Source organism: Coregonus clupeaformis, chromosome 13 (genome assembly GCF_020615455.1).
Source record: "Coregonus clupeaformis isolate EN_2021a chromosome 13, ASM2061545v1, whole genome shotgun sequence".
NCBI lineage: Eukaryota > Metazoa > Chordata > Actinopteri > Salmoniformes > Salmonidae > Coregonus > Coregonus clupeaformis.
The window spans coordinates 56,371,123-56,385,076 of record NC_059204.1 but is presented as its reverse complement, the minus strand read 5'-3'; the positions used below and the strand labels follow the sequence as shown (position 1 = coordinate 56,385,076).

The 13,954-nt window shown below is 41.4% G+C and overlaps 1 protein-coding gene across 1 annotated transcript in view; it reads right to left on the bottom strand.

Annotated features, from left to right (window-relative positions):
- Positions 1-13,954, bottom strand: part of LOC121579948 (teneurin-1) — a 218,412-nt gene that overhangs the window by 61,447 nt on the left and 143,011 nt on the right. The window contains exons 6-9 of the mRNA XM_041894959.2: positions 10,033-10,182; positions 6,981-7,189; positions 4,782-4,995; positions 1,737-1,838 (exon numbers count right to left, since the gene is read on the bottom strand). Of these exons, the coding sequence (XP_041750893.1) occupies positions 1,737-1,838; positions 4,782-4,995; positions 6,981-7,189; positions 10,033-10,182 (675 nt within the window). The remainder of the gene's footprint in view (positions 1-1,736; positions 1,839-4,781; positions 4,996-6,980; positions 7,190-10,032; positions 10,183-13,954) is intronic.

Sequence of the window (13,954 nt, the reverse complement as noted above, 5' to 3'; positions counted from 1 at the left end):
CAATCACAGAGGTCAGACATTTCTTGTAGTTGACCACCAGGTTTGCACACATCTCAGGAGGGATTTTGTCCCACTCCTCTTTGCAGATCTTCTCCAAGTCATTAAGGTTTCGAGGCTGACGTTTGGCAACTCGAACCTTCAGCTCCCTCCACAGATTTTTTATGGGATTAAGGTCTGGAGACTGGCTAGGCCACTCCAGGACCTTAATGTGCTTCTTCTTGAGCCACTCCTTTGTTGCCTTGGCCGTGTGTTTTGGGTCATTGTCATGCTGGAATACCCATCCACTACCCATTTTCAATGCCCTGGCTGAGGGAAAGAGGTTCTCACCCAAGATTTGACGGTACATGGCCACGTCCATCGTCCCTTTGTTGCGGTGAAGTTGTCCTGTCCCCTTAGCAGAAAAACACCCCCAAAGCATAATGTTTCCACCTCCATGTTTGACGGTGGGGATGGTGTTCTTGGGGTCATAGGCAGCATTTCTCCTCCTCCAAACACGGCGAGTTGAGTTGATGCCAAAGAGCTCGATTTTGGTCTCATCTGACCACAACACTTTCACCCAGTTCTCCTCTGAATCATTCAGATGTTCATTGCCAAACTTCAGACGGGCCTGTATATGTGCTTTCTTGAACAGGGGGACCTTGCGAGCGCTGCAGGATTTCAGTCCTTCACAGCGTAGTGTGCTACTAATTGTTTTCTTGGTGACTATGGTCCCAGCTGCCTTGAGATCATTGACAATATCCTCCCGTGTAGCTCTGGGCTGATTCCTCACCGTTCTCATGATCATTGCAACTCCACAAGGTGAGATCTTGCAAGGAGCCCCAGGCAGAGGGAGATTGACAGTTCTTTTGTGTTTTTCCATTTGCGAATAATCGCACCAACTGTTATCACCTTCTCACCAAGCTGCTTGGCGATGGTCTTGTAGCCCATTCCAGCCTTGTGTAGGTCTACAATCTTGTCCCTGACATCCTTGGAGAGCTCTTTGGTCTTGGCCATGGTGGAGAGTTTGGAATCTGATTGATTGATTGCTTCTGTGGACAGGTGTCTTTTATACAGGTAACAAGCTGAGATTAGGAGCACTCCCTTTAAGAGTGTGCTCCTAATCTCAGCTCGTTACCTGTATAAAAGACACCTGGGAGCCAGAAATCTTTCTGATTGAGAGGGGGTCAAATACTTATTTCCCTCATTAAAATGCAAATCAATTTATAACATTTTCTACATGCATTTTTCAGGATTTTTGTTTTGTTATTCTGTCTCTCACTGTTCAAATAATCCTTCCATTAAAATGATAGACTGATCATTTCTTTGTCAGTGGGCAAACGTACAAAATCAGCAGGGGATCAAATACTTTTTTCCCTCACTGTAGATTTACAGAATAGAAAATATGAATGATGGTCTCTATCTGACCAAAAACCCAATAGTATGTGGAAAACTCCAAGTGAGGTTATATTATGCACAAGAATGTCATTGACATGTGTATGAATTCATTGGAATACTAGGCATGTGCGTAATAAAGGTTTTGTATCATTTCAACTAGTAGTTTTGAAGGAAGTGCTCACAAGCCAAAACGTGTCCCCGAAAATGTTGCACAAATGTGTACAAAGTCAGTAAGATATCTTACGTCCTGCAAATATTTTATTTTTTTGTCCAATTCGTATGATATGTTACGAATTCCAATTCATACAATATGCTACGAATTTGTAAGTGCTTAAGATCATGTTCAATCTCTTTTAATATACCTTTTGAGCAGTCTGGTCCCAGAAAGCCAGTGAAGCAGTGGCAGTGACCTGCTACACATTCCCCGTTCCCCTTACAGTTGGTGGAGCAGCCGTCCATGGTTTCTACAGACACAGAGACAGTGGTAAACAACACAACCTCCCATGGGCTAGACAGAAACACATAGGATAAAAATGGTGCCAAACTCAGGGTATAATGAAGACTATTACTTACTTTCTGCATCCATTGAGACATATAATGTGTTTATTAATAAAGGTATGTGGTGGAGCTTTGAGTGTGCGGGCTCTATTTATTTTATACCAACTTTTTTCGGCCCTGCACCCTACTAAAGGATGTGTGTTTGACCACACTTGACGACATATTATATTCTAACATGTTGAATGAGTGACAATAAGGTAACAGAGGAAGAGTTTCATTCCAAAACGCAATATATCCATTTTCAGAAATGTTAGTGAATGAGCTTTTACTGTTTAAAGAAATTATGAAAGAGATTGGTGTGTTTTTTCACTATCTAATCATGGCATGGGTTGTTCAATGACAGAAATGTATTTGTTTAAAATCTACCACTTGATGGTTTCGTTTCAGAGAGACAAATAATCAAGTTATTTGCTATACAGTGCATTCAGAAAGTATTCAGACCCCCCTCCACATTTTGTTACATTACAGCCTTATTCTAAAATTGATTAAATTGTTTTTTTCCCCTCATCAATCTACACACAACACCCCATAATGACAAAGCAAAAACCTTTTTTATTTTTTTATTTTAGCAAATGTATTACAAATAAAAAACGGAAATATCACATTTTCATTAGTATTCAGACCCTTTACTCAGTACTATGTTGAAGCACCTTTGGCAGCAATTACAGCCTTGAGTTTTCTTCGGAATGACGCTACAAGCTTGGCACACCTGTATTTATGGAGTTTCTCCCATTCTTCTCTACAGAGCCTCTCAAGCTCTGTCAGGTTGGATGGGGAGCGTCGGTGCACAGCTATTTTCAGGTCTCTCCAGAGATGTTCGATCGGGTTCAAGTCCAGACTTGTTCCGAAGCCACTCCTGCGTTGTCTTGGCTGTGTGCTTAGGGTCATTGTCCTGTTGGAAGGTGAACCTTTGCCCCAGTCTGAGGTCCTGAGTGCTCTGGAGCAGGTTTTCATCAAGGATCTCTCTGTACTTTGCTCTGTTCATCTTTCCCTTGATCCTGACTAGTCTCCCAGTCCCTGCCGCTGAAAAACATCCCCACAGCATGATGCTGCCACCCCCATGCTTCACCATAGGGATGGTGCCAGGTTTCCTCCAGATGTGACCCTTGGCATTCAGACCAAAGAGTTCAATCTTGGTTTCATCAGACCAGAGAATCTTGTTTCTCATGGTCTGAGAGTCCTTTAGGTGCCATTTTGGCAAACTCCAAGAGGGCTGTCATGTGCCTTTTACCGAGGAGTGGCTTCCGTCTGGCCACCCTACCATAAAGGCCTGATTGGTGGAGTACTGCAGAGATGGTTATCTTTCTGGAAGGCTCTTCCATCTCCACAGTGGGACTCTGGAGCTCTGTCAGAGTGACCATCGGGTTCTTGGTCACCTCCCTGACCAAGGCCCTTCTCCCCCGATTGCTCAGTTTGGTCGGGCGGCCAGGTTTGGTCGGGCGGCCAGCTCTAGGAAGAGTCTTGGTTGTTCCAAACTTCTTCCATTTAAGAATGATGGAGACCACTGTGTTCTTGGGGACCTTCAACGCTGCAGACATTTTTTGGTACCCTTCCCCAGATCTGTGCCTCGACACAATCCTGTCTCAGAGCTCTACGGACAATTCCTTTGACCTTATGGCTTTGTTTTTGCTCTGTCAACTGTGGGACCTTTTCAAAACCATGTCCAATCAATTGAATATACCACAGGTGGACGCCACTCAAGTTGTAGAAACATCTCAAAGATGATCAATGGAAACAGGATGGACCTGAGCTCAATTTCGAGTCTCATAGCAAAGGGTCTGAATACTTACATAAATAAGGTATTCTTTTTAAAATGTTTTTTATACATTTGCAAACATTTCAAAAAAACAGTTTTTGCTTTGTCATTATGGGGTATTGATGAGAAAAATAAATAATTTAATCCAAATGCAATGTATATCCTTTAAATGCTATATATAAATGCTATATATAAATGCTACATATAAGTGCTATATATCCGCCTCACTCTCAAAGAAATACAACCCTGTAAGTAGTACTGCTAGGTTTTACACAGTCAAACGTAACAAATAACTACACTTTTTATAAAGAAATGTACAAATTATAAATTTGTGACATCAATATTTTAAGACATTTTTATATTTTATAACTCAAAGTAATATGAGATATGTACGTAAAGCATTTTAGCAGAGCGACTTACAGTAAAAGTATTCATCTTAAGATAGCTAGGTGAGAGAACCACATATCACAGTCAAATATACAGGATACAAACATTATATTCAAGCTAAACAATGGATAGATAGCGTTTTGATGAATTGATGAATAAAACATTTGAGAATAGTAAACACACACATGAAGGTACCCATAAGCAATAGTTTCTGATTAAAAAAACGTGAAATATTGGTGGATATAGCGTTTGGAAAGAAACTCTTCAGATATTCTACATAATTATGAAGAAAATGAAAACTGACACCATTCTTGCACTGCCTTTCAGACAACAATGCGTTTTAAAAGACAGAGCAAAATCATTTCCATGAGAGGCTGCAGAGAGAGCATTAGGAGGAATACATTGTCTTGTCTCTCAGCAGAGGCTTACAGACGGTTGACAAAAGGTCAATCAATTAAGGATGACAGACTGCAGCTCCTTGCAACGAGCAACATAACTCAACCATTTTGATGTTAAAATGGCAGCTTGTTTCGCACACATTTTTCCTGGAAATAATGTCACATGCACTGTATTTTTCTGTACATGTGCAGTAATTATAAGACTTCATTACTGCTCCCAAACATGATTGCATGGCAATGCAATTTTCATTAGTGTCTGACAATGTGGGGCACCTATTATACTTTTTACATAACGAGGAGCCAATTACCGATGGCAGTGCTCAGAACAAAAACTTGTTCCATTTTCTTTCCGTCGTTGTAGAAAGCCAGGTACCAGGTTCCAGCGTCCATGTACTCTATGAAGCCTGTCTCCTGGAGGGAGGATAGGATCAGGTTCCTGGGCGACGCGTTGGAATCCTCCGCTACCATCTGAACCTCCTGTCTGATCAGCTGCTTCCCGTCCAGGAGCTTGACAAAGTCAAACTGCAGGAGGAAGAGAAAACATCCGATTAAATATGTAGCCAAGGTTTGGGAGTAAAAAGCTGGGACATCACAAGTTCCTGGTTGGGCATACTGACATGCCCTGACTGACAGGGTGTATCAGGGTACCTCCAACATCACAGCACACATATCTATCTCTGGGAATGTGCCAAAACCAGAAATCATAATGTGCTGTATCATATCCTGTCATCCATCTTAAAAGAACTTGAACTTAACCATATGCAAAAGCTCCCGAGCCACCTTTTGACTTTGCCCTTAATGAGCGTAATAAGGAGACAGGCCCCATGCTGCATTGCTGGATTACCAGATGAGTAGGATATGACAGTAGCCTGGAGCGGGACGCAGTGCCTTAGCTGCACCAGTGCCACTCATGTTTGTGTGTGCTCTTGGAGATAAGCATAGGCCAGGGCTGGTATTACACTGCATTCGGCTGGTGACTGCATGCAGCAAAGCCTTTCTGCCTGCCAGGCTCAGAGGGACGTCTGTCTTCACTCCTCCACCCGTCCTAAATAATAAACCCAGGGCTGGGTGAGGCCAGGTCCGTAACTCCAATGACATGCCCCCAGGCCTCAGAATCACTCTATGACTCAGGTTGTCTTATGAGAGACAAATGTTCCCCTACGGAACAAAAGGAAAACGATGTTTGTAATTCAGTAGAACCGCTGGGGCACCATAGCCATCGGCCTCCTGCATTTCAACTCATCAGTGATGCAAAGCAGCAGAAGAGGAGGCAGAAGAGGCGATCCCAGCCCCTCCATTATTCACTTTCAGCTGGGGATCTGCAAATGATGTCACACTGAAGCGGAAATGGCCAATAGTGACAAAATCTCCTTGAAAGAAAAGTCTGAACTGTGCGTGCCGCCAAGGGGACTGACTCAGATTAATGACTAAAAACATCCTATTAGGATTCATCATGCGGAAGCCTGCTGGGTTTGCTGAGGCCGGTGAAACAGCCTTGTGACAGATAAGTCGCTTGTGTGGCGGTCTCGCCGTGACCCTGAGTGCTCAGCCCCATGACCTGCTGGGTATTCTATCAGCAGATGTAATGAGGGATGGTCCGGGGCAACATATATGTGACTGCATGCAGGGGCGAAAAACTGAACTGGGATCAGCCGAATCAGCTGACCTGGCTGACAGAGACATCTAATGATTGTATGGGATTAGTCCGCCCCACTGAGACTTTAATATGGTCTAATGTTCAGTTAGCAGGATATATGTGTGATTACTATAACGATTATGAGCATCCTTATAGAACAAAAAGGACATCTGTGTTTGAAAGGAACCTTTCAATTAGCATTAATGAATTGTCTGTATCCATGCACCTACATATGCAAAATGAGTATGCAAATGAGCCATAAATAAGGAGTCTTTAATTGAATTACGACAGATCTCAATTTCTTGAATGATTGGAACTGTTAATCTTAGATAATATCTTTGCTAACAAGCAGTGATTGGGGAGTTTAGGCATTTTATTGACATCACATTAGTTCCACTAGATATTTCCTTAATTGCATTCATTCCATAACAATAAACTACATACATTGAAGCTCATTATGCATTTGACAAAAGTACTGTTACGTAGCCAACAGTACCGTAGCTAATTCACTGATTGGTGAAGTGATCAAACTTGACATAAAGGCACAACATCTGCTTGGTCCAGCTTTTTATTGTGGGTTTCCATGTGGGTGAAGAGTGAGACTGAAGGATAACAGATGGATGGAGGAAAGGTAGTTGTGCGTAGGGAGAGGGGTACACTCATGAGCATGGAGGTTGGTGTGGATCTGTGCATGTGTGGGTGTGTATCTGTGCAAGTGTGTAGATGACCCAGGTGTGTATTTAGTTACTTATGTGTATTGGGGTGTTTCAGTCATTGCGTATGCAGGAGTGGGAATACATAAGAGCCTACTGTTTACATGGGAGTGGGTGTTGTGCTCTTGTGTGTATGTGGTTGGTAGGAGGTACAGTACCTGTGTGTGTGTAGGGGGGATGTTCCTCCGCCCATAGATCCCCAAGAGGGCGTCCCGTGCCAGGGAGACATTGAACTTGACATACTCTGGGTGGTGGATGGTGATGTGGAAACGCCAGAACAGACCTGGGGGAATGACCTGCATCACCTGGGTACCAATGTCCACCTCCCCTCGGTCTATCGCTTTCCCCCTCTGGAATAGCTCCTTATCTATATGGTGTAAACACACACACACACACCCACACACACCCACACCCACACACACCCACACCCACACACACCCACACACACACACACACACACACACAGTGAATTTGCACCAAATGCAAATAAATGCACAAATGGATATAAACACAAATGAGAACAGCGTTCGTTGCTGCACGTAGATATTGGCTATCCCTCTACCTCTATCAGATAATGAGAGAAAATACAGGCTGACTTTAATCCGTTTCATTTCATTGCCTCGACTAATAAATCCTCCTCGGTCCTTTTAGGAAACGTTCCATCCTCATTGTCAGATGAAACCCTGCATCTGCTCAAACTGGTGCTACACAACTGTGAACAGAAACAAAAAACAACCACATCTAATATGGTGTTATACTATGGTGGAGAAGGAGAAGACCAGCGAGCTACCGGATGCTTGTACTAACACCTCCCACATCCAGGCATGAACAAATTATTCTGTGCTGATAACCTCTGGTTTCTGCTCTCTGGCAGGTACGCCAACACACCAGCGTGTCACATTATTGATTCCCTCTCTCCTGGCAGGTAACATGAGATCAGTTCAGCTCTACTGTACACATTAAGCTACACTCTTAGAAAAAAAAAGGTGCTATCTAGAACCTTAAAGGGTTCTTTGGCTGTCCCCATAGGAGAACCCTTTGAAGAATCCTTTTTGGTTGCAGGTAGAACCCTTTTGGGTTCCATGTAGAACCCTTTCTACAGAGGGTTCTACATGTAACCAAAAAGGGTTCTCCTATGAGGACAGCTGAAGAACCCTTTTGGAACCCTTTCTTCTAAGAGTGTATATTCTATCTGTTTGGTGTCTACTTATCTTCACATTACTCACTGTACAGAGCTCTGGAATCCACGTGTTTTAATGTGTTTCTATTTTATTTACATTTACATCATTTAGCAGATGCTCTTATCCAGAGCGACTTACAAATTGGATGTATGGAACATAAACTGTTATTGAAATGTACATATATGTCTAGACATCGATGACATGGATTGATCACACGTTAGCCTCGACAACCTTGTGTAAAAGATTGGTTTGGTAATCATAGAAACGAAGGCCATTTTTTGTTGAGAAACCGCCACCAGACTGGAGCAGGTGGACAAGGTAATGGTAGTGTTACTTTGTTGCTACCAGAATGCATTTACTAACTCACTGTGTATAGCTGTGTTATACTGTTTAGGAGAGGTGGTGTTTGGTCTGTGCCACTGCCACCATAGAACCCATTACAGGGTAATGAAGGTATATCTAGCTGGTGCCTCTACTGCAGGCCATCTCACCTGTCACTTACACTGGGTTCAGGGGGGGGGGAATAAATTAGAAAAGCGCTTCAAAATAGTCTGACATACAAGCAAATTAATTCTCATAGCCTAAGGGTTATCCTGATAAAACAATTATTCCAGTAATCCATTCACAATGAAATGAAACCGTCTTTTCAATTAGTTATAATTTTCCCTCAGAATTGGACAGCTGAATAGAACAAGCTTTTAATACTTGAGTCTGTCTGTTGATTGAGACTATTCTATTCCCTTTCATCCATCAGATCTATGCTGATAATAATCTGATTGCTATTCTAAAGAAGATGTACATACTTAGACCAAATACAGAGGACCAATTATAGGGACTGGACCAACATATCATCCTATGGGAAGGTCCAATAAAAAAATGTCTAATGTTCTAAGAAAATTCCCAGAACTACAAGTGAGAAATGCCAATGAAAGATAAGTATGATAGAAACTATACATAATAATTATCTAAATCGTTATAATTCCTTGTTTCAGCTTTTACTAAGGTAAAGGCCTAAAGTAGATAAACTGTCATGTCATTCTAATCCTGTTTGTTTCGTAGAACAGGGAGGTTGAGAAGGGGAGCTGGAGGACCTCTGGTCTGAAAGAGTTAAGGATGACGCTGTGGGCTATAGCCTGCTAGGGGATTAATCCAAGCTCTCTTACTTTAATTAACTGCTCATGAAGCTCCTCATGATTACTTCATAGTCAATGCATGCTAATGTAACCCAGCACAGTTGCGCTGCATTGTACTAGCCACAGAGTGCACACAGCCTTATATACTGTCTCAATCTAGCAGTACTACCTGCAGTGTTTCCTATTCCTCCCCTTGGTAAGAGAAAGGATGGATGTGTCAGAGGGCAATGATATGGGAATATTGAAACTCAGACACCAAGCTTTTACTGAGATTCATTATGTGGTTATGCAGGGGCAATCCAATATTTTCATAACTGATTTGATTTTAATCTACTCTTCAACATTGCCCTAGTTGCAGAGAACATTTTCTGGTTCACGTGCTTATAGAAATGGAATTGAATTATGTGGAATGGAACTGAATTATTTCACTCATTGCCGATATGGAATTGTACGTCTGCGGTATTTGGGACCCCAGGGCTGATCTGGTGTTATTGGAATAATGCTATATTTCTATCTCGATGATTCTATGAGTTTATTTTTCGGAAGTGGGAAATTTATATAATCAGATCTTTATCGTGCTAATGGAGGCAATTCCCTGTGAACACTAGGCGTTTTAACTCGGGGATGACCTGTGCATCACCCACCCACCCAGCTACCGGCTCTTTTATCTGAACCACAATAAGCATCGCACAAGAAGGAAATAATTATCAGTCGAAACATATTGCATCCAACACGCTGGTTATGAAACAACAGGTTTCTTATGTAAACACAGAGGAAGACAAATATGATGAGAGAGCCCATGGATCGCCCTTGCTCTAGCTTTTGTTCTGTGGTCTGACACTGTGAATCAAACCCTGGATGCTTCATAACATAGATCTTTGCCCACCACCGCTTACCTTTGTTGGTGTTGTTGAGGCCGGGCAGACCGAAGGGCGTGAAGGTAATGTCTATGCTCTCTGAGTCTCTGTCCAGTTTGCTGAGTCCATTCTCATAGAACTCCCCATCCGCTGGCTGCAGGTGCCAGGTCAGCCCAAACAAGTGTACTGCTGTAGGGGAGAGCCATGGATTAGCATGGGGTGGGAGGATTAGTGCTAAAAAGAGAAACTCAGGGCATTAATCATTCAAAACCTAAGAGTAAGACATCTGATTAAACCTGGGTGCAGCAGACACAGTAACTAACTACAGTATGGATGTACTACAAGGTTCCTGCACTTTGGCTGTATATTACAATTGTAGTTATTTGACAGAGGACTGGTCATTAGTGCTAGGAGCGAGACACATTAACATACTGTTTGTAAGACATCCTGCTGATCCTATGCTTATTACATTTACATTTTATTTATTTATTTACTTATTACAGCACCGTAAAGCAATTGTACATCATTAGTAGGACATTTTTCTCCACTTCACTGACTTTTCATCTACTACATCCCAATGTAATTAAACAAATACAAAAAGTATACTTTTTTTAAACTAGATATAAGAGGGTAGCTTACAGTATGAGGTTCATGAAATCTATTTAATGGAATATTGATAAGTAGCTGTCTAATCTCCAAAGAAAGGGGGGATAAAGTATGTGACTTTCTAAGTAATGGATTAAAGAAAACCAATATGGTCAAAATTCAACATTTATTTAATGTGAGGCTACGGAATGGAATTGATTGAGAAAGATTCTGAAAATCTAATTCCACCACCACAATGTTTGGCTCCTCGTTTCCAAGAGGAGGGGGCATGCACCAAAACAGAGATTCCATAGGTTATGTAGTTCCTTTCCCACTAATCCAGGGAGCATTTCTAAGAATGGCAGAGCCAGTTACCCACTGGCAGAGTAAGCACTCAAATCTATTGGGGAAAACATTTTCTGAGATAATTTGGAAGTTATTTAAATATTTAAAAAAGCTCCAGAAAATCCTGTACTTGACAAACACATCACACCTCTCATGGTTTCTCTACGATAGGCTAATCACTGCATTACGATCCACAACAACACTAGGCCCTATAATAACATAGGAGTGGTTACACAAAGGTGAACAAAGGCGAAACACAGACAGAGACATGCACTAACTAATTTCAGAGGAAAACACAAACACCTAACTACCAAAAGGAGGGAGGAGAGCAGGAACATCAGCAGTTAACTACTATGTATACCACCTTACTCATGAGCCTTAACCAATCACAAACCCAGCATCCTCTGCACTGATTAGCCATGGTGGAGACAGATATTGTATTTCAGAAAGGTGCTGCTCTGCATAACAGCCGTTCACTCACTAGTGCAGCGTTTAGATCCGCAGATCAATGTAATTCACCCCTGATCACTTCAAATTGTTTTCTTTTTTATCTGTCTTTAAACCGCAGCTAGGCCAGTCATATTTGGGGAAGGTCTTAAAGAATGCCTGTTGAAATCTTTTTTTGCAGACAGCTGAGCGGGAAAGCATAATTAGAGTAAAAGTAGTTCACGTCAATTTGCATCTGTTTTACATATTCAGTGGAGGAATAATTGATAGTATCTGCTTTTAAAATGTATAATGCGTATACTGATTATGCAGTTTAGAGGGAAGAATTAGATTAAACCCTTGTCCTCTACTTGGGTAGACCCGAGAAACAGACAGCTGTATAGTTGTTATGAAATTGAGAGAGAAACATATCGCCTCAATAACAGATTAAGAGTTTTGTTTGGGTTTACCAATAATGAGGAAGAGAAGATTTGATTAGATGTTCTCTCTAAATAAGACAGAGAGGGAATGTTTGCTCAGGAGGCAACAGCAGTGTCCTCCTTATTAAGCCACTTTGAACTATTGTCTTGTAACTTGTTAATTGATTCAGGCCAAACTGTATAATCACATTATGATCATCTTGTTGCTAATAAACAAAAATAATAATCCCCATACAATTGTTTTTGCTCTACAGGAAAATAAATGGAAATCAGAAATAAATTATGAATGAACAAAGTAAAGTACACCCTGTATTCTCAGATGCAACAACATGATCCAGAACTATGTATTTAATATACTTTGGAAAAATTCGGTCTGGTGTAAAACATGCACATCTTAGAGCTCTAGTCAGTATTCCCCACAAAGACATGATAGTATGAGATGCGCCCTTTAATGGATTATAGACCTAAATGGCTACTCGCACCTTTAGGCCTTTACGCCACACATTTATGACGAGTCTAATTCCAATTTAGAGGCATAAAGTAGATTACGTTTCATCAATAGCTGTTATCCTTTGACAGGCAACCAGCAAAAAAATAAATGCCTATCTGAGTTGACCCTTGTATTCTCTATGCACACTCACAGGACTCTACACACTCACGCACACACACTTCAATTGCTCACACACACACACACACACAACATGCACATACAATCATCATATATGCTGCTGCTACTCTGTTTATCATATATCATGATGCCTAGTCACCTTACCCCTATACATATCTACCATTATTGATCCAGTATCCCTGCACATTGTAAATATGGTATTGGAACTGACCCTGTATAGTTGACTTACTTTCTCGTGTTCTTCTTATTTCTTTTTGTTCTACTTTATGTTCTTTTTAGTATTACATTGTTATTGATTACTGCAGTGTGCAGAAAGGCATTTCACTGTACTTGTGCACGTGACATTAAAATGGAAACAGGCACGTGCACAGATAGGGCTCTACCTGTGCAGAGCACATGCCCCTTTGCTCTTCCAGTCTCCAAAGTGCCCTTTTGGGTGGTAGTATAACCCCCCCCAGAAATAAATAGGCCTATGCTAAAAAATTAAAATAACAAATAGTTTTACATTTTGAGCACATGCCCCCTGAAAGGCCCTCCAGGCAATGCTGTAAACTAGTCAGTGAGTGCCCAGAAATAACTAAATCACAACACATGAACTGAGTGTTTGGAGGGCAAAATTAGGTTATGTCCACAGTTGACCTACCACACTAGGCCCCCACCTAGCTAAAGTAGCTACAAATCAGGGCTTTATCCATCTGATAGTGAGATAACTGGGGGCATCAGTTTGCATTACTCTGTATTGGTGCCCTGCAGAGTTCTGTGGGAAGACTTTGGGAAGGGGTAATGAAGAGCAAGCGCTGGATTGGATTCTCAGCAGGGGGCTGGATGTGCAGGATCCAACACCACTCTTGTTTCCACAGATCGGGAATCCAACAAGGATTTTCCTAAACGCAGTTCAGTTCACAGACTGAATGCATTGTACCACATGGAACTGGCTGCCTTATAGTTCCCAAGTTAATAGTAGTACTACTAGTAGTGGTACTACTGAGCAGTTGCAGTAGTAATAGTTAAAGCTGGGTAAAGTAACTTACAATGACATATTTCATACTATAGTAGTAGTTTCTAGTACTCACTTTACCACAACTATCATCTTACAAATGATCAATCAATTAATTAATATTCATTATACAGCAATACTGTTGTGATGGCACAGTGCCTTTAGAAAGTATTTACACCCCTTGACTTTTTCAACATTTTGTTGTGTTACAGCCTGAATTTAAAATTGATTAAATTTAGATGTTGTGTCACTGACCTATAAACAATACCCCATAATGTCAAAGTGGAATTATGTTTTTAGAAATCTTTACAAATGAATAAAAAATGAAAAGCTGAAATGTCTTGAGTCAATAAGTATTCAACCCTTTTGTTATTTTTACATTTTAGTCATTTATCAGACGCTCTTATCCAGAGCAACTTACAGTTAGTGAGTGCATCATTATTTATTTTTTTCATACTGGCCCCCCGTGGGAATCAAACCCACAACCCTGGCATTGCAAGCGCCATGCTCTACCAACTGACCTACACGGGACCAAATAAC